At 49.5% G+C, this 25,818-nt stretch overlaps 1 protein-coding gene across 1 annotated transcript in view; it reads left to right on the forward strand.

Annotated features, from left to right (window-relative positions):
• Positions 1 to 25,818, forward strand: part of FER1L5 (fer-1 like family member 5) — a 55,731-nt gene that overhangs the window by 26,881 nt on the left and 3,032 nt on the right. The window contains exons 20-45 of the mRNA XM_037054972.1: positions 10,518 to 10,642; positions 11,500 to 11,600; positions 12,268 to 12,445; positions 12,520 to 12,675; positions 13,788 to 13,919; positions 14,836 to 14,999; positions 15,250 to 15,364; positions 16,210 to 16,312; positions 16,857 to 17,041; positions 17,123 to 17,275; positions 17,510 to 17,654; positions 17,777 to 17,854; positions 18,765 to 18,946; positions 19,118 to 19,279; positions 19,541 to 19,642; positions 21,246 to 21,392; positions 21,470 to 21,632; positions 21,753 to 21,775; positions 22,367 to 22,417; positions 22,526 to 22,627; positions 22,971 to 23,090; positions 23,623 to 23,784; positions 24,013 to 24,104; positions 24,523 to 24,693; positions 24,895 to 25,043; positions 25,262 to 25,401. Coding sequence (XP_036910867.1) covers positions 10,518 to 10,642; positions 11,500 to 11,600; positions 12,268 to 12,445; positions 12,520 to 12,675; positions 13,788 to 13,919; positions 14,836 to 14,999; positions 15,250 to 15,364; positions 16,210 to 16,312; positions 16,857 to 17,041; positions 17,123 to 17,275; positions 17,510 to 17,654; positions 17,777 to 17,854; positions 18,765 to 18,946; positions 19,118 to 19,279; positions 19,541 to 19,642; positions 21,246 to 21,392; positions 21,470 to 21,632; positions 21,753 to 21,775; positions 22,367 to 22,417; positions 22,526 to 22,627; positions 22,971 to 23,090; positions 23,623 to 23,784; positions 24,013 to 24,104; positions 24,523 to 24,693; positions 24,895 to 25,043; positions 25,262 to 25,401 — 3,401 coding nt within the window. The remainder of the gene's footprint in view (positions 1 to 10,517; positions 10,643 to 11,499; positions 11,601 to 12,267; positions 12,446 to 12,519; positions 12,676 to 13,787; positions 13,920 to 14,835; positions 15,000 to 15,249; positions 15,365 to 16,209; positions 16,313 to 16,856; positions 17,042 to 17,122; positions 17,276 to 17,509; positions 17,655 to 17,776; positions 17,855 to 18,764; positions 18,947 to 19,117; positions 19,280 to 19,540; positions 19,643 to 21,245; positions 21,393 to 21,469; positions 21,633 to 21,752; positions 21,776 to 22,366; positions 22,418 to 22,525; positions 22,628 to 22,970; positions 23,091 to 23,622; positions 23,785 to 24,012; positions 24,105 to 24,522; positions 24,694 to 24,894; positions 25,044 to 25,261; positions 25,402 to 25,818) is intronic.

Raw genomic sequence — 25,818 nt, forward strand, 5'->3', positions numbered from 1 at the left:
CTGGATTGAGCAATCTTGGATGTAGGTCCTTGCCTTTCAAGACTTGGAATACTTCTTTCCAGCCCCTTCTTGCCTGTAAGGTCTCTTTTGAGAAATTAGCTCATAGTCTAATGGGAACTCCTTTGTAGATAACCATCTCCTTTTCTCTTGTTGCTTTTAAGATTCTCTCCTTGTCTTTAATATTGGGTAATTTAATTATGATGTGCCTTGGTGTGTTCCTCCTTGGGTCCAACTTCTTTGGAACTCTCTGAGCTTCCTGGACTTCCTAGAAATCTATTTCCTTTTCCAGACTGGGGAAGTTCTCCTTCATTATTTGTTCAACTAAGTTTTCAATTTCTTGCTCTTCCTCTTCTTCTGGCACCCCTATGATTTGGATGTTGGAATGTTTAAAGTTGTCCTGAAGGTTCCTAAGTCTCTCCTCGTATTTCTGAATTCTTGTTTCTTCATTCTGTTTTGGTTGCATGTTTATTTCTTCCTTCTGGTCCAAACAGTTGATTTGAGTCCTGGTTTTCTACCCTTTACTATTGGTTCCCTGTATATTTTCCTTTATTTCACTTTTCATAGCCTTCATTTTTTCCTCTGTTTTGTGACCATACTCAACCATTTCTGTGAGCATCCTGATTACTAGTCTTTTGAACTCTTTATCTGATAGGTTGGCTATCTTTGTCACTTAGTTGTATTTTTTCTGGAGTCTGATCTGCTCTTTTATTTGGGCCTGTCTCTTTTTTTTTTGTCTTGGCCACCATTTACATAGTAAGGGGTGGAGCCTTAGGTGTTTACCAGGGTGGAGCAACCCAGGTCGCTGTGTTGCAGGGCTGTACGTGGGGGCAGGGGTCCAAGAGGGAACTATACTGCTTGCTCCATTTTCTGCTGGGTTTCAGTCACTTCTGCCACTACACACAAGCAAATTGGGCCCTTTTGGTACTGATCCCCAGGTAGGTGGTTTTGTGTACATTTTCAGACCCCATGGGTCTCTCTGATGAACTCCCCTGTGAGGCTGGGAGTTTCTCCCACCACTGCTACCCTCACGGGTTTTTTTAGTGAGAGGTTTTGAAGCTTTATTTCCCTGCACTGGAATCCTGGATTGTGTGGTCTGTCTCACTCCCCAGTTGTTCCTCTTGGTTTATCTGCACTCAAATGTAGGACCACCTGCTCCACCAGCTGGCTTGCTGAGAGGCCTCTCTGTCCAGCTCCCATCTCCGCTCCTCCTACTGGTCTGGATAAATGTTTCTTCTTTAACTCCTTGGTTGTCAGATTTCCATACAATTCAATTTTCTGTCAGTTCTGGTTGTTTTTTGTTTTTAAATTTGTTGTTGTCCTTCTTTTGGTTGTGCAAGGAGGCATAGTGTGTCTATCTACTTTTCCATCTTGCCCAGAAGGTCCCATGAACATAGTATTTAAAGAAAGTATTCAGTCATGCCTTCTACTTGTTTTTAAATTATAAAATAAATATACAAAAATATTTAAATGCATGTATATTTTAAAGAAGAGGAATAAAAGTAGTACCCATGGCTCTGACTGACATGGCTCAGTTGGTTGAGCATTGTCCTGCAAAGCAAAAAGTTGTCATTTCAATTCCTGGTCAGGACACATGCCTGTGTTGCAGGCTGGTCCCCAGTTGGGGTAGGCACGTGCAAGAGGCAACTGATGGATGTTTCTCTTACCTCCCTATCCCTCATTCTACAAATAAATAAATAAAATCTTTTATAAAGAAAAAATAGGTAGTACCCATGAGCTTACCACTCAGCTTAAAAGAGAGAAAATTGTCAGTCTCTTAGACACCTACCCCTACATATTCTTTCCAGATCCATTTACCCAAGAAATAACCACAGTTCTGACTCTTGTGATATTCGCACCCTTGTTTTTAAAAAATTTTTACCACCTATGTGTGTAGCCCTAAATAGCATATTATTGTTGCATTTTCTTTCTTAACATAAACTGTTGTGGACATTTTTTTATTTTTAAATATTTGATCTATTTATATTTAGAGAGAGGGGAAGGGAGGGAGAAAGAGAGGGAGAGAAACATCAATGTGTGGTTGACCCTCCCCCACACTGTGGGACCTGGCCCACAACCTAGGCATGTGCCCTGATGGGTAATTGAACCAATGCCCCTTTGGTTTGCAGGCCAGCACTCAATCCAGTGAGTCACACCAGACAGAGCTATTGTTGCATTTTCAATCAGTGGAACTTTTTAGCCTGTACTCATATGTTTTTGCATATGTTTTTAAAATATTTGCTCAATATTAATTTTTTTATATTGGTGTTCATAGCTGAAGTTCTGTATATATCCCCCTGTAGCATTATAACCTCCTTTGAAAGTTTGGTACAACTCACCTCTAATGTGGTATACATACACATTTAGGTTGTATCTTTTTTTTTCTACTGTAATAATTTTTTGTGAACATTCTTGTACATGTCTCCTGGTCATAAGAGCGAGATTTCCTCTAAATTGAATACCCAGGAGTGGAAGAGAAATGTAAAGTAAAAGTAATTATGCCAAATTACACTTTCATCAGCATGGTATGAGAATTCCTACTTCTCTGCATTCTCACCATTACTTGCTGTTGCCCAGCCTTTTAATTTTCTTTTTGCCAGTCTGATGGATGTATTTATTTTTTAACTTTTTAATTGAATTTATTGAGGTGACATTGGTTAAAAAATTATATAGGTTTCAGATGTATAATTCCATAATACACCATCTGTATATTGTATTGTATGTTCCCCACCCCAAGTAATCTGGTGGATGTAAAATAGAATCTCGTAAGATCTTTATTTGCCATTTTCCTGATTAAAAATGAAATTCGAGCATCTTTTTATATGTTTACATATATATGTTTTTCCTTATCTCTAAAAGCCTATCAATATTTTTTCCCATTATTCTATTTGGCTGCATTCTTTTTATTGACTTGTACATTATTTTTTCTAGGAACAATCTTTTGTTGATGTGTGTGTATCACAAATATGTCCTCTAAGTTTGGGGCTTTTCATTCTCTTAATGATGACTATTTCTTTATTCACAAACACTAAGATTTTAAGTGTACAGTTAGATGAATTTTGACAAATACATACACCTGTGTAACCACCATGGGTAAAAAAATAAATCATCCCAGAAAGCTGCCATGTCCCCTTCTCAGTGGATCTCCCAGCCCTTGTGGGCAAATATTGTTGTGATAGCTATCACTATAAATTTGTTTTGCTTATTCTACAACTTACAAATGAAGCTATACATACAGTACTTTACTTTATTACTTCTTTGATTTAGCCAGTGTTTTAAATATTCTTCTGTGTATTTGCATATATCAGTATTTTGTTCCTTTTATTTCTGATAGTATTCCATTGTAGGAATATAATGCTTTAATTTTACCTCTTCACTGACATTTGGATTGTTTCAATTTTTGTTTATGAATAAAACTGCTATGAACATTCTTGTACAAGTGTTCATCAGGCTTCATTCTTGCCTGTCTGCACTCTGGTTCTCAGGGGTTAGACATCTGCAAACTCTGTGTTTCAGACTCTTTTGCCAGGCAGTAGACACACTGTTGTCCTCTCTTCCATTTCCCTTATGCATACTCAAATTATTTATTTTATGGCTCCAGCTCTTGAATTATAATTAGAAAGGTTTTTCTACTCCAGATTTATTAAGGAATTGTCTCGTGTTTTCTTCTAGATTTGTGGTTTCTCAAAGTTTCATAACTCACACCTTTTCTCTTTCTGATATTTTTTCCTGTGATCTCTTGATCTTTTCACCCAGGTGCCCATAGATTCTCTTTTTATCTTGTAAGTTCAATAACATCACTAGGATATATCCACATGTTGATCCTTCTAGGTCAATTTTCTCTGGTATGTAGTGCAGTCTCTCGATACATAGAGTCGTCTTCCTTTGTTGTTATTGTTGTTAGTAATTTGTTTAGTGGTATAATTTACATTACATAAAATTTACTTGTTTTGTACAATTCAAAAATTTTTAGTAAATTTAAAGAGCTGGGCAGCCATCACTGTGCCTGGTCTTAGAACATTTCTATCACCCCACAATCTCTCATGCTAGTCATTCTCCCCTTTGCACCCCCAGATCCACACAACTACAATTCTGCTCACATCTCTGTATGTTTATTTTTCTTGGACCTTTCATGTAAATGGAATCACACAATATGTGGTCTTCACATCTGTCTTCTTCCACTTGGCATAATGTCTTGAGGTTTATCCCTGGTGTACCATCGATCAGCACTCCATCCCTTTTTTAAAAAATATATTTTATTGATTATACCATTACAGTTGTTCTATTCCCCCCCATTCATTCCCCTCCACCCGCACACTCTCTCCCCTACCATTCTCCCCCCCTTAGTTTATAACCACGTGTCTCAAGTTCTTTAGATTCTATATTTCCCCCACTATTCTTGTCCTCCCCCCCTATCTATTTTCTACCTACTGTCTATGCTATTTTCTGTGCCTTCTCCCTCCTTCTCCTCCTCCCACTCCCCTGTTTCTAACCCTCCATGTGTTCTTCATTTCTATGGTTCCACTCCTGATCTAGCTGTCCTCTTGGTTTGCTTTTGTTTTAGGTGTGGTTGTTAATAACTGTGTGTTTGCTGTCCTTTCACTGTTCATATTTTTCATCTTCTTTTTCTTATATAAGTCCCTTTAGCATTTCATATAATAAGGGCTTGGTGATGATGAACTCCTTGAACTTGACCTTATCTGAGAAGCACTTTATCTGTCCTTCCATTCTAAATGAAAGTTTTGCTGGATAAAGCAATCTTGGCTGTAGGTCTTTGGATTTCATGACTTGGAATACTTCTTTCCAGCCCCTTCTTGCCTGTAAGGTCTCTTTTGAGAAATCCGCTGACAGTCTGATGGGTACTCCTTTGTAGGTGACTGTCCCCTTATCCCTTGCTGCTTCTAGGATTCTCTCCTTCATTTTGGTCTTGGCTAATGTAATGATGATGTGCCTTGGTGTGTTCCTTCTTGGGTCCAACTTGTTTGGCACTCTCTGAGCTTCCTGGATTTCCTGGAAGTCTATTTCCTTTGCCAGACTGGAGAAGTTCTCCTTTATTATTTGTTCAAATACATTTTCCACTAGTGGCTGTTTCTTTCCCCCTTCTGATACCCCTATAATCTGGATGTTGGAACGTTTAAAGATGTCCTGGAGGTTCCTAAGCCTCTCCTCATTTTTTTGAATTCTCATTTCTTCATTCCTTTCTGGTTGGATGTTTTGTTCTTCCTTCTGGTCCATTCCATTGATTTGAGTCCCAGTTTCCTTTCCATCACTATTTGTTTCCTGGACCTCTCCCTTCATTTCAATCAGTTTAGCCTTCATATGTTCCTCTAATTTGTGACTATAATCAACCAGTTCTGTGAGCATCCTGATCACCAGTGTCTTGAACTGTGCTTCTGAGAGGCCGGCAATCTCTTGGTCGCTTAGAGTTATTGGCTCTGGGACTTTGAGTTCTTCTTGCGCCATCTTTTGGGCTGTTTGTGCCTGTTCCGTAGCAGGATCAGAGTCCTAGGTGTTCACCAGAGCAGGGCAACTCAGTCTCTGGGTTGTGATGCTGTATGTGGGGGCGGGGTCAAAGAGGAACAATGGCGTCCCGTCTGCCGCCTCCCGCCACAGCCCCACAGGTGGCCGGTGCCGCAGCTGCCACCATCACCCGGGCCCACGCGTTTTGTCCCACTGCACGCGAGTGCGCCACCACTGTTAGCCTTCCACTGGGTTCGCCCCCTGGGGCCTGCGTGGTCTGTCTCACTGTGCGTGAATGTGCGACCGTGGGCAGTCTGCCCCACACCCTGACTGTGTCCAGGCTGCCTGCGTGCCTAGGTCTGGGGATCTTTCCTGCCCGACCCTGCTCGCTGCTGGCTCCGCCCCTCTTACTGTGCCGGTTGAACGGTTAATTGTTGTCGGACTTCTGTATAATTCAATTTTCTGTTCTTTGGCTGTGTCTTTGTTCTCCAAACCTTTGTTGTATTCAAACTTGGTTGTGGGAGAAGGCACGGTGTTTCCACCTATGCCTCCATCTTGGTGGAAGTCCCCCTCCATCCCTTTATACTGCCAAATAGTATTCCATTGTAAGGATGTGCCATTCATCATTTGTTAAGCCACTCATCAGTTGATGAGTATTGTTTCTACATCCACACTCCTGTCTATTGTGAATGAAGCTGCTATGAACACTTGTGCCAAGTCTTTGTGTGGATGCATGCTTTCATTTCTCTTGGGTGGATACTTAGAAGTAGAATGGCTTTAAAAAAAACTGATAACGTTTTCTGAAGTCCCTGCACTGTTTTCCATTTCCTTCCAAAGAGATATAATGGATCCAGTGTCCCTACATCCTCACCAGTTTGTTCTTATTTATTTTTATAATGTTTATTATAGTGGGCATGTATCTTGTGGTTTTAATTTGCATTTTCCTAACAACTAAAGATGCTAAGCATCTTTTTGTGCGCTCATTAAGCACTCACATAACTTCTTTTGTGGTACGTCTATACAAATCTTTTGCCCATTTTTAAGTTGGGTTGTTTGTCTTCTTACTATTAAGTTGTAAGAATTCTTTTATATTCTGGATATAAGTCTTTTATCATGTACATTACTTGCAAGTATTCTGTGGCTTTTCATTTTATTAATGGTGTCTTTTCATAAGCAAACATCTAATTTGGAAAAAGTTCATTTTTTTCTTTATTTTATTTTATTTTTTTTAACTTGGTGGGGCTTTTTTTTAAGATTTTATTTATTTATTTACCTTTAGAGGGGAAGGGCAAAGGGAGAGAAACATCAATGTATGGTTGCTTCTCATGCATCCCCTGCTGGGGACTGGCCCCTGCCAGGAACTGACCTGCAACCCAGGCATGTGCCCTGACTGGGAATCGAACTGCTATCGTCTGGTTCCCAGGCCTGCGCTCAATCCACTGAGCTACACCAGCCAGGTTCTTTTTTCTTTTTCTTATTGATTTTTTTCCATTACCATTTATCTCCACTACATTTTTTTTTTTTTGGTGTCATATCCAAGAACTCTTTGCCTCACCCAAGGTCATGAAGGTTTCTTCCTCTTTTTTTCTTCTACAAGTTTTACAGTTTTAGTTCTTACATTCAGTTATGATCCATTTCAAATTTATCTGCATGTTGCTATCTATATTTTTAAGAGCCATTTGTCAAAAAGACTATCCTTTTCCCATTGTTTCATTTTATTTAGATTTTCTGCTTAGGGACTAGGTTATGGGTTTCTCAGTTCTCCTTGGTTTACTTCTATATCTGTCATTTTCTCCCTGATCCTTTTTGACTCTTTATTTTCATTATATTTGGTCCCTTTTCTTATTTCTGTTTCTCACTGCATGGCTGCAAGGTCTAATCTTCCAGGGACTTATTTTTCTGCTGTCTTTCTTTTCTTTGATACTTTTGTTTTTATTTTACTGTTTCCTGAGTTTTGCCAGCTCACATTTCCTCATCTGATTCCTGAGTTCCTTTCTGGGAGTGCATTTTTTGCTGGCTCTTTTCTGCTCTCTGCTCCTGTCAAGCTGGGCTCCCTGCTGTCCGACTTGGTCTTCATGTCTCCACAGGTGACTTCTGCTGCACTTCACCCCTCAGGGTTCCTAAAGCAAATCACAGTTGCTTTTGGCAGTTCTTAGGTGTATTTTGAGTCTGGAGATATCTGTCTCCTTGTTTTGCTGAAAATGGAGTTATTTTCCTTCTCCTGTTGCTTTTGTATGCCATCCAAGAATAAAAGAAAATTACTATCTTCTATCCTCATGCTCCTATTTGACAACCCCAGTGGCAGATCTCTGATTATTTATCATTCTAACTATTCCCTCAGTGCCAGGGTCTAAAGCTCGTGTCTTGCAACAGTTCTGGAAAATTATAAGATATTTTTCATTGAAAATTACTTTTCCCCTTTTCTCTTGTATCTCCTTAAATTCACTCTATCATCTGCAGAACTACTTATTTTATTCTTCATATCTTTAAATCTCTCTTCTGTATTTGTCATCTCTCTAGGCTGCATTCTGCATAATTTCTTCTAGGTCTTCTAGGAAAGGCTTTAGGTAGCCATTTTATTTAAAGCTTTTTAGCATCTCCTTGTCCTCCTTCTTCACTATTGTTCCGCATAGCATTTTCCACCATCGGACACCCTGTATTTTATTCTTTGCTCACACTATTTTTTAAATTCTTAAGGAAATTTTGTATTTGAGTATAGCATATCTACGGAAAAGTGCACGAACCACAGTGTCCAGCTCAAAAAGCAAACATACCCACGTAAAGATGTCAGACTGTGAAACAGAGTCCCAACCTCACAGAGGCCTCTTGAGACGCCGGATCCCCACCCACCAAGGGCAATCACTCTCTTAGTCTCCCATTTGTTTGCCTGGTTTTTATCTTCACATAAAGGAGCGCATATAGTGTGTATTCTCATGCGCCTGGCATCTTTTGCTCATTGCTTTATTTGTGAATAAAATATTCACAGACCTAGATGTTGTTAGGCGTAGTTAGAGCTCACTTATTCTCGTTGTTGTGTAGTATTCCGTTGTGCAGATATACTATCATCTATCCCTTCTACTTCTGAGGGAGACTTTAGTGATTTTCAATTTGGGTTTTTCAAGAATGGTGCTAATATGAACATTCTTCTACACATCTTTTGATAATGCTGCTTATGCCCTTCCATTGGGTGTACACCTAGGAGTGGAATTGTTGGGTTAGAGATTGTGTATTGGTTCTAAGCTGCTCCTTTTTCTTGGAACTTTGTTTGTGGAATCCTTTGGGACTTGACTCTGTCTAATGTCCCAAAGAGGGTTTCTTTTTTTCCTCCAGTTACCTGGGGCACTGCCAAACAGAGACCACTTTAAACTTTCTGCAGACCTTATAGGTGACACGAATGCAGAATGCAACTTGCATGTGGTTACAAATTTTTTAAAAGATTTTTTATTTTATTTATCTTTAGAGGGGAAGGGAAGGAGAGAAGGAGAAAAACATCAATGTATGGTTGCTTCTCGTGAATCCCCTGCTGGGAACTGGCCTGCAACCCAGGCATGTGCCCTGACTGGGAATCGAACTGCGATTGTGTGGTTCACAGGCCCTCGTTTAATCCACTGAGCCACACCAGCCAGGGCTATGGTTACAAATTTTTGAGAAAATTTCCCGTCCCCTCCCTACAGAGCCATGCTGGAGACAGGTATGTTTCCTCCCTGTGTTCTTCTGTATGGTAGATTATTTTTCACTGACTGACGGTTTAGTTTTTAAAATGCCAGCTCTGCATGACATATTAATTTGATAGGGATGCTATAACCAAGCACCACAAACTGAGTGGCTTATAACAACAAAAATGCACTCTCTCACAGTTCTGGAAGCCAGAAGTCTGAGACTAAGGTGTTGGCAGGAGTGGTTTCTTCTGATGGATCTGAGGGAGACTCTATTCCAGGCCTCTCTTCCAGCTTCTGGTGGTTGCCTGCAATCTTTGATGTTGCTTGGCTTGCAGACACAACACTTCATCACTGCCTCTGTCTCCCTCTGTCTCTGTGTCCTCACATGGCCAACATCTCTCTGTGTGACTCTCCTCTGGCTATGTAGACACCAGTCTTACTGGGTTAAGGATGCAGCCTACTCCAGCATAACCTCATTTTAACTAATTACAGCTGCAATGACCCTAATTTCCAAATAAGGTTGCATTCTGAGGTCCTGGAGGTTAAGACTTCAACATATCTCTATATAAAACACAAGTCAACTCATAACACATGGGGTCTCCTGTTAGACTGCCCTCCTTGGGCAGTGGTAGGCTTTCTCTCCTGACCACTGGGCCCTGGCAGTTGCCAAAAAGAAGTGCAATTTCTCCAAGACTGGCCAGAAACTCAGTGGATAGAAGCCAGCTTTGCTTCTACTTGCCTCAGATTTTCCTTTTGGCTTTTACTTTATTTTTGGCTTCTGTGGATTTCTTCCTTTTCTGTCAGCTCAACAATACACTTCACTAAAGATCCCTTATGTTTCTTCTTCTAAGTTTCCCCCCTCATTTCAATAACAAACATTGCCAGGGAACCCAGCCTGCCACACCATCATGGGTTTTATCTACACTTGCCCTGGACCTCACTCATCCATACTGCCAGGACCTTCGTGTTAGATGTCTGCCCACCCCAGCCAAACCCCTTGTTCCCCCTGAACCCAGGGCCCACTCCTCTCCTGCCTTGCAGACCACCCAGATGTGGACCCACCTTAAGCCATGCATCTTGCCTGAGGTTAAGGGCACGGGACTGTGGAGCTAGGTACCAGCGTTATGACCACTTGGCTGTGCTACCTCAGGCAAACTACTTGCTGATAGCCTGCAGTTTTCCCACCTGCACACTGGAAGCTTTGCAAGGCTGTGTGACACACAGCGTGATGAATGCTCAGCAAGGCCAGCACACCCATTGGTAGAAACTTGTCTGATTAGAATTATTAGCAGATGGCATTTTTGAGGAATGAAGTAGCTCAGGGAAGGTCCTCTGAGGGACACAGTGAGGGGAGACCTCCAGAGACCCTCAGATAGCCCCCCTTGTGTCTTTGTGTCTCAGGGAACATCTACCATTATGTGCCCTGGTACAACACCAAGCCAGTTGTGGCTGTGACCTCTTACTGGGAGGATGTCAGCTTCCGCATGAACTGCCTCAACCTTCTCCACTTCACTCGGGACCGCCTGGTAAGTGGTACAGGAGTGGGTGTGGGGAGGACCCAGATCAATGATGGGAAACTTGGGATAATGAGTCAAGTTAGAGGAAATCGGGCACTTGGCTCACTCATGCCTTCCACACCAATTGAGATGGAAGTGACTGACACAGAGCTAGGCTCTGAAGACACAGAGATGAGTAAACATAGCCCCTGTCTTCACCCCTAGGGAAGTCAGAGATGCACATAGTTACTAGCAGTGCAACTAGAGCTGCAGTGGACATACAGGGACTAGGAGCCATCAGCACAGAGACTAGGGTCGGGGAGGGGAGATGAGAGGATACTTGAGGAGGTGTTCAAAAAGGAGGTGGCATTGAAGCACAGTCCTAAGGAATAAGGAGTTTGTTGGGAGGTGTTGGGGTATGGAGACGGGGACAATGTGCAAAGCCATCATGATATAAAAGGGGTGGTGGATGCATGGAAGTGAGTGAAAATAAGGCCAGAGAAACTGGGAGGGGTCAGATCACAAAAGGTCTTAGGTGTCTGTCAAGGAAGGAAGCCACTGCACAGTTTCAGGCAGGAGAGCCACCTGGTGCCTCCACCTCAGATAGGACTTTCTTGAACACACACAGGGAAGCCCAGCATCAGGATCTGTGTTCCTCCATGGTCCCGTCTATCCTGGCTCCTTCCTACTATCCATTTCTTCTGTTGGGTAGTGGGGAGGGCGTGTGGGATCCTAACCCTGCAAGGGCCTGTGACAGCTTTGGACTGACATCTCCAGGGTGTCCATCAAAGTTTCCCAAGTCCTAACTGAAAACGTCTTGGGCAAATCAGCCAAGTAGCCCACCTGGGTGACCCACGCTCACCTGCTCTTTTTTTCTTGCCGGGCAGAAAGCCAACCTGGACACCCTGAAATCTATAAGGAACCCGAGGGACCCTGCCCTGCTCCTCCAGTGGAAGAAACTGCTGAGGGAGCTGGTGGAGGACTGCAAGTAGGAGCAGGGTGCCACATCTGAGCTGGGGCTTCGGACCAGTGCCCTTGCCCACCCCCACCTCCTCAAATCTCTCCCTGGTTTAAGACCAAAACAGCAAACCAGCTTCTTTTTTCCCATCAGGCCTTGCAGAAAAGGACCCCGACCTTCCCCACCTCCCCCACTCTACTCCAAGCATTTTATCCCTTGTCTCCATAACCAACTTGGCACTCCCACCAAAACAAGCCTCTCTGTGTTTCCAAGCAAGCTCTGCCCATCCCAGCCCCACACTTTTCCCTTGCTGTTTCTTCTCTCCATAATGCCTCTTTTCAGGGCTTTAATTGTTCTGGGATATTCTTTGTAAGGCCTTTGCCAACCCCCCTTGGATCCCCACTCCTACACCTCAGGATTTGGTTGCCTCACACCCCTTTCTTACAAGTGGCTCTTGAGCACAGGCCTGGCTCACTGCAGGGACTGGGAGGACAGGAGGCGGGGGTGGGTGAGAAACTGGGGGCAGGCCCGCAGTGAGCAGGCTTCTTCAGGGGGGGGTGGGGGGGTGGGAAGGGTTCCTTGGGTCAGTCCAGCAGGGCGTGTGCAGGATCTTGAGTCTAGGAAGGGCACATTGGCCTAACCCAGGGCTGGAGTTTGTGAAATGGTCCATTTCCCTTCTTCCTGGTCCTGGCCACAGGCGTCCTCTGCTTTGCATGACCACTCATCCCAAAGCCACCGACCTGGACAAGAAGAGGTGGCAGCTCCGTAGCCAACTCCTGCAGGAACTGGCTAAAAAAACCAAGGAAGTCCAGCCTAGGGACATGGTGGCCACTGTGGAGAGCTGGCTTTACCGCCTCAACACTGTGCTCCCGGAGGTGGGCGCTGGACACCCTGGCTGGGGAGCAGGACTTGGAGCCTGTGCACAGGCCTGACTCTCCTGCCCTGGCAGCCCCAGGTGAGCCTCCCGGACGTGATGATCTGGCTGATGGCCAAGGAGCAGAGAGTGGCCTATGCACAGGTGCCCGCCCACAGCGTCCTGTTCTCCCCAATGGGGGCCCTGTACTGCGGCAAGTTCTGTGGAAAGACACAGACCCTCCTCCTACAGGTTCGGAAGTGGGAGTTCTTGGGCAGCCCCAGTCCTTGGGAAGTGAGAGGCCCAGAAACACCCTTGAGAGAATCCCTGAGCTCTGGGGGCAGCCCCCATGAGCATCCCTGAGGGTGTGCCACTGCCTCCCAGATCCTGTACCAGGTGAATGGGATTTAAACAGTCTCCAGGAGAAGGCTCCATCGGCATGGGGCGACACCAAGTCCGTACCCCTACTAAATGTTCCTCAGATTTGCCTCCTCTGTCATCCTCATACCGCACTTGGTTCAGTCCCTTGTTATCTCTCCCATGCCCACAGTTGGGTGCAATCTGAAATATTTAATGTCTATAAGGTTTGGGCACCAGCTTCTCATATCAGATATAAGCCACAAATAAGGCTGACAACCATCACCACTGCCCTTATAACAGCCCCCACTCCCAACTCTCCCCCAGGAGGCAATTGGGGGACACACACCTGGCTCCCCATTGCAGACTGGAGAAAGTTCAACCTCCCTGGCATGGGCCCAGCCACCTCTCCTTCTCAGCCCTCTCAGGCCCCATATACTCAACGGTCAGGCCATGCTGGGGTCCCCCCAACACACCTGCCTGCCCTCTGCCCCTCTGCCCTCCTGCCATCTTGAGGTCTCCTCTTGTGCCCTCTGAGTCCTTCTCATCCTGTAAGAAGCACTGAGACTTGAGCCCTGGCTGCACCACTCACTGAATTGCATGCCCCCGGCCCACTTTGTCTGCTCTTCTGTAGAATGGGCTGGGTGACGATGGTGTCCAGCTCATGGTGGTGGGTGAGGGTCAGAGCACATGCTGTACATTTAGCACTCAGCACCATGCCTGGCACACTGTGAGAATGCAGTCAATGACTGCAGGTATCATTGTCAATGTCACCATCATCACCGCTCCTTTTGGGAGCCTGCCAGTCTCCTTAGGCAGTACTGCCCCTCTCTGCCCAGGCCCCACCAGCATGGGGTCATGTGTACAATCATTTGCTAGCCTAGTTCAGTGTGAGGCCCATGCTCCTGGGGCTCAGGGTGAAGGGGCAGGATGTGTGCCCCTCTCTCACTTGTACCCCTGCCCTGGGGGACCCACACCCTTGTGGGGCTGACCTGCCTCTGGCTCAGTACCCAGAGGGCGAAGGACAGAAGGACACGCTCCCGGCCCATCTCCGGGTCTGCATGTGGCTGGGCAACATCACTGACAGCATAAACCTGCAGCTGTGTCGAGAGGGCAAGGTGGTTGTGTATGCAGAGACGGTGAGTGTGGGGCAGGGAGGGGGATGGGGGGTGGAGTGTGAGGAGGGGACCTGCAGCAGCGATTCCCCATGAGGAAAATGTTACTGGAGAAGCTGGGATTGTGACGGGGTTGACAGAGAAAGGCAGCAGACACTAGAGCTACCTCAAATACTGCCAGCTTGGGGTCCCTAGTTGACAAGCCATAGGCATGTGGTGACAGAAGAGCCAGCTGAGTAGTCCTCTGGGGCCAGTCACTCTCTCCCTGGTGGAGGTTTATGGGGAGTTTCTGCCTGTTAGTTCAGAGCATGTGAGGGGAGCAAGTCTCCAACTTACGGGGGCCTTATCCATCACCAAGAGGACAGCCTGGGGCCCCTGAAGCCCCCAGCTGGGTCCTTCAGGCAAGTCTGGTAGTGCCAGGGAGGGGAAGGCCTGGAACAGTCAGAGGAGCAGGAAACAAGGTACCTTCCCACAGAGCCATGAACCCAGCGGGTGGGTGAGCAGCCAACCAGAAACGGCTCTAGAATCCAGGAACAGGAGGGCAGGCAGGCAGGGCTTGGGAGAAGGCTGTGAGAGCAGAAGAAAAATCGGTTTTGAATTTCAGGCTTTGTAATTTAATGAATTAAAACCCATTTTCTTGGTTTCTAAGTTGCAGGTGAATAATAATCTGTGTAACTAGCTTGTATGTAGGACTTAGAGAAAAGTGCTGAGGGGTGGGGATGCAGGAACAGGTGCAGAGACAGCACACCCAGCAGGAGAATGGGGAAGAAGGGCCCAGAGGTGGCAAAGGGGGGGTGAGTGGTGGGGCAGGACTGGGGCTCCCTGGGTCAACAGTAACAGTGGAGAGACCACACGCAGGCACAGCCAGGCTGTAAGCTGTCCTACTGTGTGTTGGGAAGGCAGCAGGCACCGACAACCCTCCCTCCCTCCACCACCCCAGTATGAGAACCAGGCCAAGTATAAAGACCAGTGGGGGCAGCACAGGCTGCACAACTGCCCCAACTTCTCTGACGTCCTGGGGCAGAAGGCTCTCCCCAAGGAGGATTTCAAGGAGCCCCCGGGGTGGCACTGGCAGGGGAAGTGGACAGTGGAGCCTCAGAGAAGGTAAGTCTGGGGTGCAGGGTGTGGAGCCTGTGTGCCCTGGACACACAGCCACTGGAGCCCAGTCCTGGGGATGGGTTGCCCAGACAGAAGGCCTGCCCATCACCTGTCTCTGCATGCCAGCCTATTACCCAGCCCTTCCCAGAGCAGGTGGGGCTGCCTGTTGAGGGAGTATGTAGCCAGCAGAGAAGGACCCGAGGGGTGGGGAAGTTTGAAGAGATATGTTGGGAATTTGGGGTCTTGCTGTCCCCAGACTTCTCCTGGACACAGACATCAACAAGAGCCAGGTGCTAGAGGAGGTGTATGAGAACCAGCAGCGGGACATCACGGGGGCCTGGGTGCCAGCAGCCATCCCCAACACGGACGTGGTAAGCAGGGGCGAAGCCATCTCAGGATGTGGGAACAGTAACCGGATGGGCACCTTGGAAGCTAGGTTGTCCAAACGAAAAGAGCACTCAACCTGAGCCTGCCACCCGAGCCCTGCTCCCACCACTGTGTGGACCCTGGACTAGCACTGATGGTGGCCAGTAGAGAGGCCTTCAATCAGGTGGCAAAGAACAACACAGGGGCAGTGTTTTCTTCCCAGGCCTCTTCAAAGGGCAGACTTCCCCCAAAGGAGAGAATTCAGTTTGGGGCTGGTCTAAGCAACGCTGTCCAGTAGTTTCCTGCGATGATGGAAAGATGCTTTATCTGTGCTGTCCAGGTGTGGCTACCGAGTACTTGAATTGTGGCATTGTGAGAGGGACAAACTGAACCCTGAGTTTGGTTTCATTTTAGTTAATCCAATGTAAGTGGCCCCAGGAGGCTGCTGACTGCTGCATGGGACAGGGCTGGTCCAGCCCCTCTTGTGCAAGCTGGGCTCTGCTCCCCAAGGACTGCAGCCTGGGCTGGGGCAGGCAGCAACATCCAGGGAACAGACAGTCGCAAAATTTTGCTTTCACAGTCATTATGATGGTTATTTCCTATTTATGAGGAGTGATACTGATTTTCCACTGATAGCGAACATATAAAGTTTCCTTTTAAAAAGACATTTATTTATAGTTTGGAAGAGTGAGTCAGTACAAGCATATAGACTCTGAGAGTGGCATCAGACATAGCAAGTGCTCTCTGCTTTCAAGGGAAGGTGGCCACTGTGGCTGTGGGAGGCAAACAAATGTTTGGAAGGTGAGTGAAGGCGGCCTCCTAGCTCAGCCTGCTCTCTCTCCACCCACAGAATGGACAGCCTGTAGAGGCCCGGGAGAATGTGAAGTGCCCCACAGGCTGGCACGTGAAGAAGAACTGGACTGTGGAGCTGAACCATGCGGTGGACAATGAGGGTCAGTCCTCCTGTGGGCAGAAGGGCCTAGAGCAGCCAGGTTCCAACACTTACCACAGCCTGAAAGCAGCCAAGCTCTCGGGTGGGATGGGCCTGAGTTCCAGGAGATCTCCCAGCCTCCAGAGAACAGCCTTCACCTTTTCCACAGACATGGGCCCCAGTTCTGAGACAGGGCAGGCAGTTAGTACCTCCTAAGCATCTGAGCAAGGATCGAGTTATGGAGCCTGAGTTCACAGGGGAGGTGCCATGAGCAGGAAGTTTGAAAACCTGGGCTCAAAATGCAAACCTTGGTACTTAAAAACAGTGAGACCTTATATAGGTTACATGACATCTCCGAGCCTCACCTTCCTCAACTGTAAGGTGGGCAGTTGGGCCCAGGCCAAGGTGACACAGTATGACCACACCTCCCATGGCCAGAGAGGCCTGGACATGAGGGAAAGAGCTGCCCCCATAGCTTTCCCTCTCTGGCCCATCTCTCAGGCCTGTCTATGCCTCCAAGCCTGTGGGCACACGGGCACCCACAGGCCATGGTCCTGCTTCTGCAGGCTGGGAGTACGGCGTGGGGATCCAGCCCTCGGGCCTGCCCCTGGTCTGGAACTCAGTGGAGAAGACCTACTACTCATGCCGCCGCCGGCGCTGGGCACGTGTGCGCTGGCGGAACCATGGGAAGCTAAACCTGGAGCAGGAGACCCTGTCCTTCCTGCAGCTGGTGAGGGGCCATCTGGCAGGAGCACTGGCTGGGTCTACACCAGGCCACAGCAGGAGAGTGACTCTGCTGTCCTCTCTACAGCACCACCCTGGTTCAACTCAGGAGGAGGAGGGCTGGGAATACGACACCATGGGCTCCAAGTTCAACCTGAGCCCTCGGCCGCAGAGCAGGTTTCGCCGCCGCTGCTGGCACCGTAGGCTGGCCCCCAATAAGGACAAGGGAGTTGCACCTATATTCCTCCTGGAAGGATCCTTGGTAAAGCCTCAGTAGGCTAGACACCTCCTCCCCTGCACCCCACTTCCTGGTGCCGGGGCCAATGTGGAAGTGGCGGGCAGCAGCAGATGTCCTAGGCTGGGGTGCTTATAGCAGGAGGGTGGGGTCTGGGCCCTGGATCCACATCATCTGGCTTTGGAAGGTGGAGCTCAGAAAGGGAGAAGGGCAACCTGGGCCCAGACACCCTAAGGCTCAGGGAGACTGTCGTGGGGGCAGGGAATTGATCTGAAACAGCAGGCTGAGAAGGAAGAGAGCAGGACATCATCATGGGGTGTGAGCAAAACATTGAGGGACTCCTGGAGGCCTGCCCCGGAGAACACCAAGCCGCCTCACCTGCCCTTCATCTATTGCGTCTTCAACAGTGAGCACTGATTTGAGAATCAGTCTGGGTGTCCCTGAGGCCCCATGTCTGAGGGCAGGGAGTGAGGAGTGGTGGGGGAGGGTCTGGGGGCAGGAGATGGATTCGGCTCCTCCCTTACTCAGAGCCACACTACTACCAGCTTTTCTGCTACATCTACCAGGCCCGGAACCTGATGGCCACCCAGGTCCAGTCATTCCAGGGTAGGTGGCAGACGCCTCTTCTCCCACAGTCCCCCAGGGTCACTCGCAGTATGAAAAATATGGTGGAGGAAGAGGGTGACAAACATGCAGACCACCTCCCAATCCCAGCAGCTCATGGCCCTGGTTTGGGAAAAAGACACAAAAACAAGGAATACAAAGGGAGGCTGTTCTAGAGGTGTGTCCCCAGCGCTGTGGAATCAATGAGGAAGAGTTGGGGAGGCATCACTTTGTGGGGACCACTCAGCTGGGCCTTGAAGAGGGAAGACTTTAGTGGAAGAGTACTGATGAGACATGAAGGCAAAAGAGAGGTTGACACCTCTGAAAATTACATGCCCCTTGTGTTGGACAGAAAATGAGGGGTAAGGAGGAGGGGTGGCGATGTCTGGCCCTGTTTAGGAGCCTGTCCTTTGTCCTGTGAGGAGGACCCATGGAAGGTTCCAGGTGAGTGAATACTCCTGCCCTGTCCCGTCAGTACCACTGTGTAGGGAACCAGGTTGCTGGAGGAGGGGCTGAGCCAGGGTAGTGTCCACTGGGCCTCAGCGCCCACACCAAGAGGGCTATTTGATGTTCCCCAGGCCTAAGTCACTCACTGATACTGTGAAAAGGCAGCCCCATGTAGCCTGGTCCCCAGAACTCCTCCAGAGGAGTCATCTAGTCCTCCATCTCTCTGATGCCCAGGCCTCAACCATGGTAGTGTAAACAGATGTGGGTGAAACCAAATGACCCTTGGTGCCTGATCCATTTGTTCTGTGGCTTACACTGAGGTGGCCTTTTGCTCAGCGGGGAGTGTGGTTGGGCTGCCCAGCCCTGGCCTCCCTGGGTATCTGGTCCAGTGGTGGCAGCAGCCAGAGGAGAGAAAAGCCTAAGTTGACTCAGCGGTGAGACTCTCCCCTTTCCTTCCACCCTCCAGGGCCCTTCATTCGGTTGGTCTTTTTGAACCATAGCCAGTGCACCCAAGCCCTGAGGAGCTCTGCAGCCCCCACATGGGCCCAGACACTCATCTTCCAGCACCTCCTTCTGTACGAGAACCCTCAAGATACCAGAGAGAGCCCACCACTTGTGGTGTTGGAACTGTGGCAGCGGGACCCCAAGGTGTGGAGGGCTGGGTTGGGCAGAGTGGGACATGCTCCAGTGGGCCTGGTTCATAGCACATCATTTGCAAACAGATGTTAGCCCTTTTCCTAGACTTGTCAGGATCTCAGGGGAGGAGCCAGAACCTATGAGCTTAGCCACCATGCTCTGCAAAAGTTCCCCTCCTTCCAGGGCAAAGAGAGCTTCTGGGGACGGAGCATGTGGCCCCCAGTGGTCTGGCTGGATGTTCAACATCGGATCCTGCCCCCCATGAGGTGGCACCCCCTTGGAAAAGAGTTGGGGGAGGAAGTGGGTGAGATCTTGGCATCCTGTGAGCTGATCCTCGAGACTGAGGTACTAAAAGAGAAGGCCTCATGCCCCTACCACAAGTTCCACTGCCAGTGGCTCCCAACTCCACCCCTAAGGAAAGGCCTGGGACTTGGTGAACCAGCCAGCCCACCCAAGACCTCCCCAGCTTCCCTGCTAGCACCTGTTCCTGGGCCTGGGAGCCTCCTCAGTTGAGCTCTCAGGGACTTGCTTGAATTGGGGGTGGAGGATAGCAGGACCAGCCCAATGGGACTGCATGCTCCCTGCTGTCCCACCTTATCCCTTCAGAGTCTCAGAAGGAAGCTGCCGATCTTAAGTGTTCCCTGGAAGAATGGGGTCTACACACTCCCCAAGAGCATGCAGCCCACGCTAAGGAAAATGGCGGTTGAGGTGATGAGCACACAGGGTGAGGAGGGCGGGAGGGCAGGCAGGGAGCGAGCCTCTCCCAGGGCAGTGGAACACTGTGGAGGTCTCTGCTGATCCTCCCGGGGGTCATCCTGACCACCTGATCCAAAGCTTGCACCCAAATAATACATAAGCTGAGATGGAGGGCGACAGGAGAAAATGAGGAACACAAGCTCTGAGAGAATATATCAAATTATTTTATCATACATCTTGCAGTGAGGAGCAGGCAAGGGGCTTCAGTATTCATGATCACACCTGAGCCTCGCACTGGCCCCTGTGGCAGTGCTCCTTTTCAGAGAAGGAAATGAGGCTCCGAGAGATGGTGACATGGGGCTAAGTGGCAGAGCCAGAATTTGGGCCAGGCCCTGCCTGACTCCAGCACTAGGATGTTTCTCACCTCCCTCTGAGAGTAGCATGGAGGTCCTACTGTGGGAGCCTGTGTACCTGGCCACAAATCTGGCAAAGAGCAAGAGATGGTCAGGGCCTGCTGGCACAGGATTCTTCCCAAGGTGGGGCTTCCAGGCTGGTTCCTGCTCTGGTTCCTAAGAAGGGCTTGATGAGTAGGTGACGCGGACCCCGGCTCGTGAGGTCCACGGCATTATGGATGAGATAAGAGACAAATTCACAGCGACTACCAAATCCTGTGGAGGAAAAGGGACAGCACGGCCACTCTCTCAAGAGGAGAGTGCCTCGGAGCACCATGGCCACACACTCAAGGGGAGAGCACTCCGACCCTTGCCTTGACCAGCTTTTATTGCTTTTCTGGGCACATTACATTGAGGATGGTCCTCATTTACTATGCAGAGGTTCACTCTAGGTGGCTACCTTTTACAGAAAGGAAAGGATGCCGCTAATCACATCACAGAAGAAGGATATTTGCAAATGCAAAGGGAAAAGTGGTTGAACTGGTTACACCCATCCTTGGAAGGTTTAGCATAGATTTTAGGAAGTTACTTTAAAGATATGCAGTAAACGTTTACTGCCTCAATTGAGCGTGAGGGAGTTTTAGCAAAAGCAAGTCTCAAAGTGGTCTAGGTACAATGCAGGCCTGGTTCCCCATGGGAGAACCTATCTGTGGGCGTGGGTCCTGTCTGGGTCCATGCCATGCAGAACAGTCTCCTACAAGTAGGGACATGGACATTTCCTGGGGGGCCCAGTGTCTGCTGGTTGAAAGCACTATCATAAAGCATGGGCCACTGAATGGCCACAGCATTCTACTGAAGACAAGCCAGCAATGAGTTAGCTGACAGTCGGGATGCCTGAGAAATCTGGGCAACCCAACTCCTGGGGCCTTTGAGGTAGCCAGCCTCAGGGACTCACTCCTGAGAAAGCTAATGAGAAGACAGACAGAGCAGCAGGTGAGGAAGGGCCATACCTAAGGGGCAGTGGAGGTCAGTGATGGACAGTCACAGAGTGGCCAGAGGGCACTTCCCTCACAGAGGAACAAGGACAGTGTCCAGGCCTTGAGAAGAACCACTGATCCCCTGGCACTGTGTGCTCCCTGATGCACTGTCACTGCCAGCACAGCTCCCCTCTCTGCCAGGACCCCCTCACAGAGGTGTTGCTGCCCCCCTCTCTCTTCTGACAGATCCTGGTCTGGGGGCTCCGGAATATGAAGCAGGTGCGTTCCCCCTGGCTGCTGGTGGAATGCTGGGAAGAGACCATGCAGACAGAACCCATCACAGACTTCCAGACCAACCCTAACTTCTCCCAGTCGGTCCTCTTCCTCACACTGGTACGAGGGGCCCAGGCATGAGCTGGGCAGCCCACTCCTCAAGAGAGGCCTCACAGAGCCTTTCTTTGGGCTTGTAGTTCATGCCAACAGAGGAGACCTATGTGCTGCCCCTGGTGTTGAAGGTAATGGACAATCAGGACTTCGGCCAGCAGACCATGGTGGGTCAGGCCAACATCGACTCCCTGCAGCCCTACTTCTGTGACCCCTGGGCCTCGGACTATGTGCCCCCACAGCTTCCAAGTATGTCCTTTCTTCTGGCCCTTCCCCAGCCTTCACCAACAAGTTGGCATGGGGAGGGACAAGGTCTCCCTCCCCACCCTCTCCTGTCTCCTGAGATTCATGATTGCACTTTCTCCACAGAGTTGTCAGTGAACAAGCACCAGGTAAGTAATAGGCTTGAGATCCCACCTTCTCCCACACCATTTCCAAGGCACAGCTCTTGTCCTGTGCCCTCTGCATGAGGCCTAATTGTACATGAGGACCCTAAAGCAGCAAATTCTCAACCTGGACCGTGCATTTGAAATTGCCTGAGAGTTTTAAAAAATTCTGAGAGCCAGGCCACTAACTCCATCAGAATTGGTGAGGGCAGGACCCAGGTGTCAGCACTTTTTTCAACTCCCCCAGGTGGTAACAATGTTTTCAGGTTCAGAACTACTGCTCTGGAGCAGCTCTTGTTACAGTGGAATGTACAGAAACCCCTGGGACCTCTTGAGCAAAGGCAGACTCAGTAGGTCTGGAGTGGGACCTGAGGTCCTGCAGTTCTGAGGCCTTCAAATTCAGTTTGAAGCTGTGGGTGATGAGAACTAGGAACTGTGCTCACCCTCCTTCTGGCCCCAATCCCATGTCTGAAGACCCCTGAATGAAAAGGCCCATATGAGGTCTGCTCTGGCCTCCACCCACTACTCTCGGGAGCCAGTGGTGAGTGGGTTATGGGCTGCCCAGCTGTACCTGACTCGCCCGCTCTCCTTTCTCAGCTCCTAGATTCTCTCACTGAAAAGTTCTGGTTCAAGTCCAGCAAAGCCAAGGTGATATGGGCTCAGCCCTGGGGAACATGGAACAACTCCAGGGAGCTTAACGGGTGGAAGTAGCACAAGCTGGGCAGAGGAAGGCCAGCTGCCCCTCTTCCTGGCCAGGATGAATATGAGCATGAAGTGGACTGGTGGAGCAAGCTGTTCTGGGCCACAGGAGACCCCAAGTCGCTGAAGTACAAGGACAAAGACTACCACACCCTGAAGGTTTGGAAGTTCCCAGGAGGAAAACTACAGAGGTGAAATAAAACCTGATGGGAAGGCCAGCAGATCTAGCCTCTGTTCCTCTAGAAACCACCAAGGTGGTGGTGGGGTGGGTTTCCACTGTCACCCTACTCCAGGCCACACCTCTACCAGCTGCACCCATTCAGGGACCAGAGCTACCCTACCCAAAGCAGGCAGTGCTGCCCCTGGGGCTGCTGAGTGGGCAGGTGCTGGGAAGCAAGACCTGGGAGCTGGTGGTCCCTCAATCCCCTGATCCCAGGAAAGCCCTCCTGGTCCAGCCCAGGCCTACTCCCCAGCAGCCTGGGCCCCATGCACCCTCTTACAGGTGTATGACTGCGAGTTGGAGGCTGTGCCAGCCTTCCAAGGCCTGCAGGACTTCTGCCAGACCTTCAAACTCTACCAGGAACAGCCCAAGTCGGTCAGCCCTGTGGTAGGGGAGTTCAAGGTGCGTGTCTAGCCCAGCAGCTAAGCTGCCCCATCTCCTTACGCCCCTTCTGTGACCAAAGGACTCTAATTAAAGCCCTGGCTCTATATGCTCCTTATAGGATGCGGCAGGGAGGGCTTGAAAAAGTATTTGGGGAGTGGGGAAGCAGAGACCGAACTATGCAGGGATTCAGAGTGACCTCCACTTACACAGGAAGGTGAGGGCCTTCTCATCTCAGCTCTGGCTTATGCCAGTTTCCCAAGGCCTGAGAGCCTTAGAGAAAGGGATGGGAAACCTGAAGGGGACGGGACTGAGATGAGACTTCACATCAGCAGAGACTGGCAATCACCTAGCAAGCACAATCCCTTTGCCTAGCGCCCTCTTAGACGGAAGTACACTTGTACAGCATCTCTGCTGCACCTGCCTCTACCTGTTCTTGTGGCCTCCTGCCACCCACACATAACCCACTTTCTCCTAAGCTTGGACCAGGGTACCTCCTGGAAGGTTCTGTACACCAGAACTGCCAATGCTAACCTCCCCAACACACAAACAGGGCCTTTTCCGTGTCTACCCCTTTCCTGAGAACCCAGAAGCCCCCCAGCCGCCCCGCCAGTTCTCAGTTTGGCCTGGTAAAGAAGACTTCCCTCAGCAATGCTTGGTGCGCGTGTATGTGGTACGAGCAATCAACCTACAGCCCCAAGACTACAATGGCCTGGTAACGAGCAGCCCCAAACCTACAATGTCCATTTTCTGGGGCCCCACCCAGCCCGGGCACCTCCCACACCCTGCCCTAAACCCCATGCCCTGGAGCTCCCTCAGACTGTTGCCACCCAGACTGCCACCTCCCCAAAAGCTTCATCTGGTGCAAGTGGCTCATTTCTGCCTGACCTGCCTGGGTTGACTCTCCATTTCCTGTCCTTCCCTCACTGTGTCTGACCCCTAGTGTGACCCTTATGTGATCCTGAAAGTGGGGCAAACAAAACTTGGCAACCGGGACATGTACCGGCCCAACACTCTGGATCCCATCTTTGGCATGTGAGCTGCCCCAACTTGCCTAACCCCAGTTCTCCACCCCATCCATGTGTGCCAGGAGAAAGCTCCACAAGCAAAGAACTTGCGTTCCTTTCTGGCCACCCAATTCCTAGCAGGGTTTCTTACACACTGAAGGTGCTCAACAGATGGAAGATAAATGGGGGGGTCAACCCAGTGCTACCCTCCCTCTCACATACTTTGTCTGGGATGGGAGCTGAGTTCCACACCCAGACTATCAACAGTATTTCCAGCCATACTGGGGGATGGTTATTTGTAGATAACAGCAACCCAGGCTCTGTTGTCCATAGTCACATGACCAAACAAAAGGGTGGAACATGGCCCTCGGGGCAGAGATGCTGGAGGGGGAAGCTGTAGGTGACGTAGTCAAGGATCTCTGCAGTCTCCAACACCTTCCCACCAGGATGTTTGAACTGAGCTGCACCATCCCTCTGGAGAAGGACCTAGAGATTGAGCTGTATGACTTCGACCTGTTTTCACCTGATGATAACATTGGAACCACAGTCATTGACCTTGAAAACCGACTCCTATCTGGCTTCGGAGCTCGCTGTGGGCTCTCCCAATCCTACTGCCAGTGAGAGCGGACCTAACCAAGGGCAAGGGCAGAGAGAAGGGTGGAGGAGTGAGCCCACAGCCCCTTTCCAAGAGGCCTGCATTCTGAGCTGGGGATCTAGAGCCTGAACTTGTCTTCCCCACTCCCACCACTGGTCATCCTGCAGCTGAAAGCGGCATGTTCTCCAAGAACCACACCTTTCCCTCTCATGTATCCCCACAGGTCAGGGCCCTTTAGGTGGCGGGATCAGGTGCCCCCAAGCTTCCTCTTGGAACACCACGCCAAGCGGAAAGGATTACCTCCACCTCTGTTCAACCCTGAGGGTGACTCTGTTTTTTACAATGGGAAAAAATTCAAGCTGCAACATTTTGGTGAGAAGTATGGCACACTGCCAGAAAGCATGGCCCAGGCCTCAGAAACTGGGGAGGCTCCAGGACGGATGAGCTGCCAGAGGGCATCCCTTTCCCTTTTCTCCTGTAGAGGGCAACCATGGCCACTGTCCAGGCTAGGCACGAGGAAAGTAGGGGGCTACCTGGGAGAGGGGAAGGCTAATGACCTCAAGATCCCCTCCCGTCTCCCTCCAATCTAGAGTCAAAACCCCCTACTGCTCAATACTTGGGACCCAAGAAGGAGCGGCTTGCGCTGTACCTCCTGCATACCCAGGGGCTGGTACCTGAGCATGTGGAGACCCGTACACTGTACAGCAACAGCCAGCCGGGCATTGACCAGGTATGAGACCGGAGGGTCTGGATCGGGAGGTGGGTGCAGTGTATACCCAACCCATCCAGGACAGAGACTTACGAGAGGAAGGAGAGGCCGTGCATTCATAGACATGGACAGACAGAAGACATGCACAATGTGCATGATAACAAACAAGAAGTTCCAGTGATGCCACCTAGAATGGAGAGATTCAGAGCTGGAAAAGCCGTGCACAGGAAACCAGGCCAAGTGTCCCCTGCAGGATGTGCTGAGGTGCCCTAGCAGCCAGGCCAGCACTGCCTCAGCCTCGCCTGAGGGAGGGCGGAGCAGCAGCACTAGGATCGGTGTGCAGACGCCACAAACCTGGTTTGGCTGTTACTTGCAGGAACCCAGAAGAGAGAACTAAAAACCCCACAGGCCCCTATTATCATCTACCCTGTAGCCACC

Source organism: Sturnira hondurensis, unplaced genomic scaffold (assembly GCF_014824575.4).
Source record: "Sturnira hondurensis isolate 20B ecotype Veracruz unplaced genomic scaffold, ASM1482457v3 Scaffold0008480, whole genome shotgun sequence".
Classification (NCBI taxonomy): Eukaryota; Metazoa; Chordata; class Mammalia; order Chiroptera; family Phyllostomidae; genus Sturnira; species Sturnira hondurensis.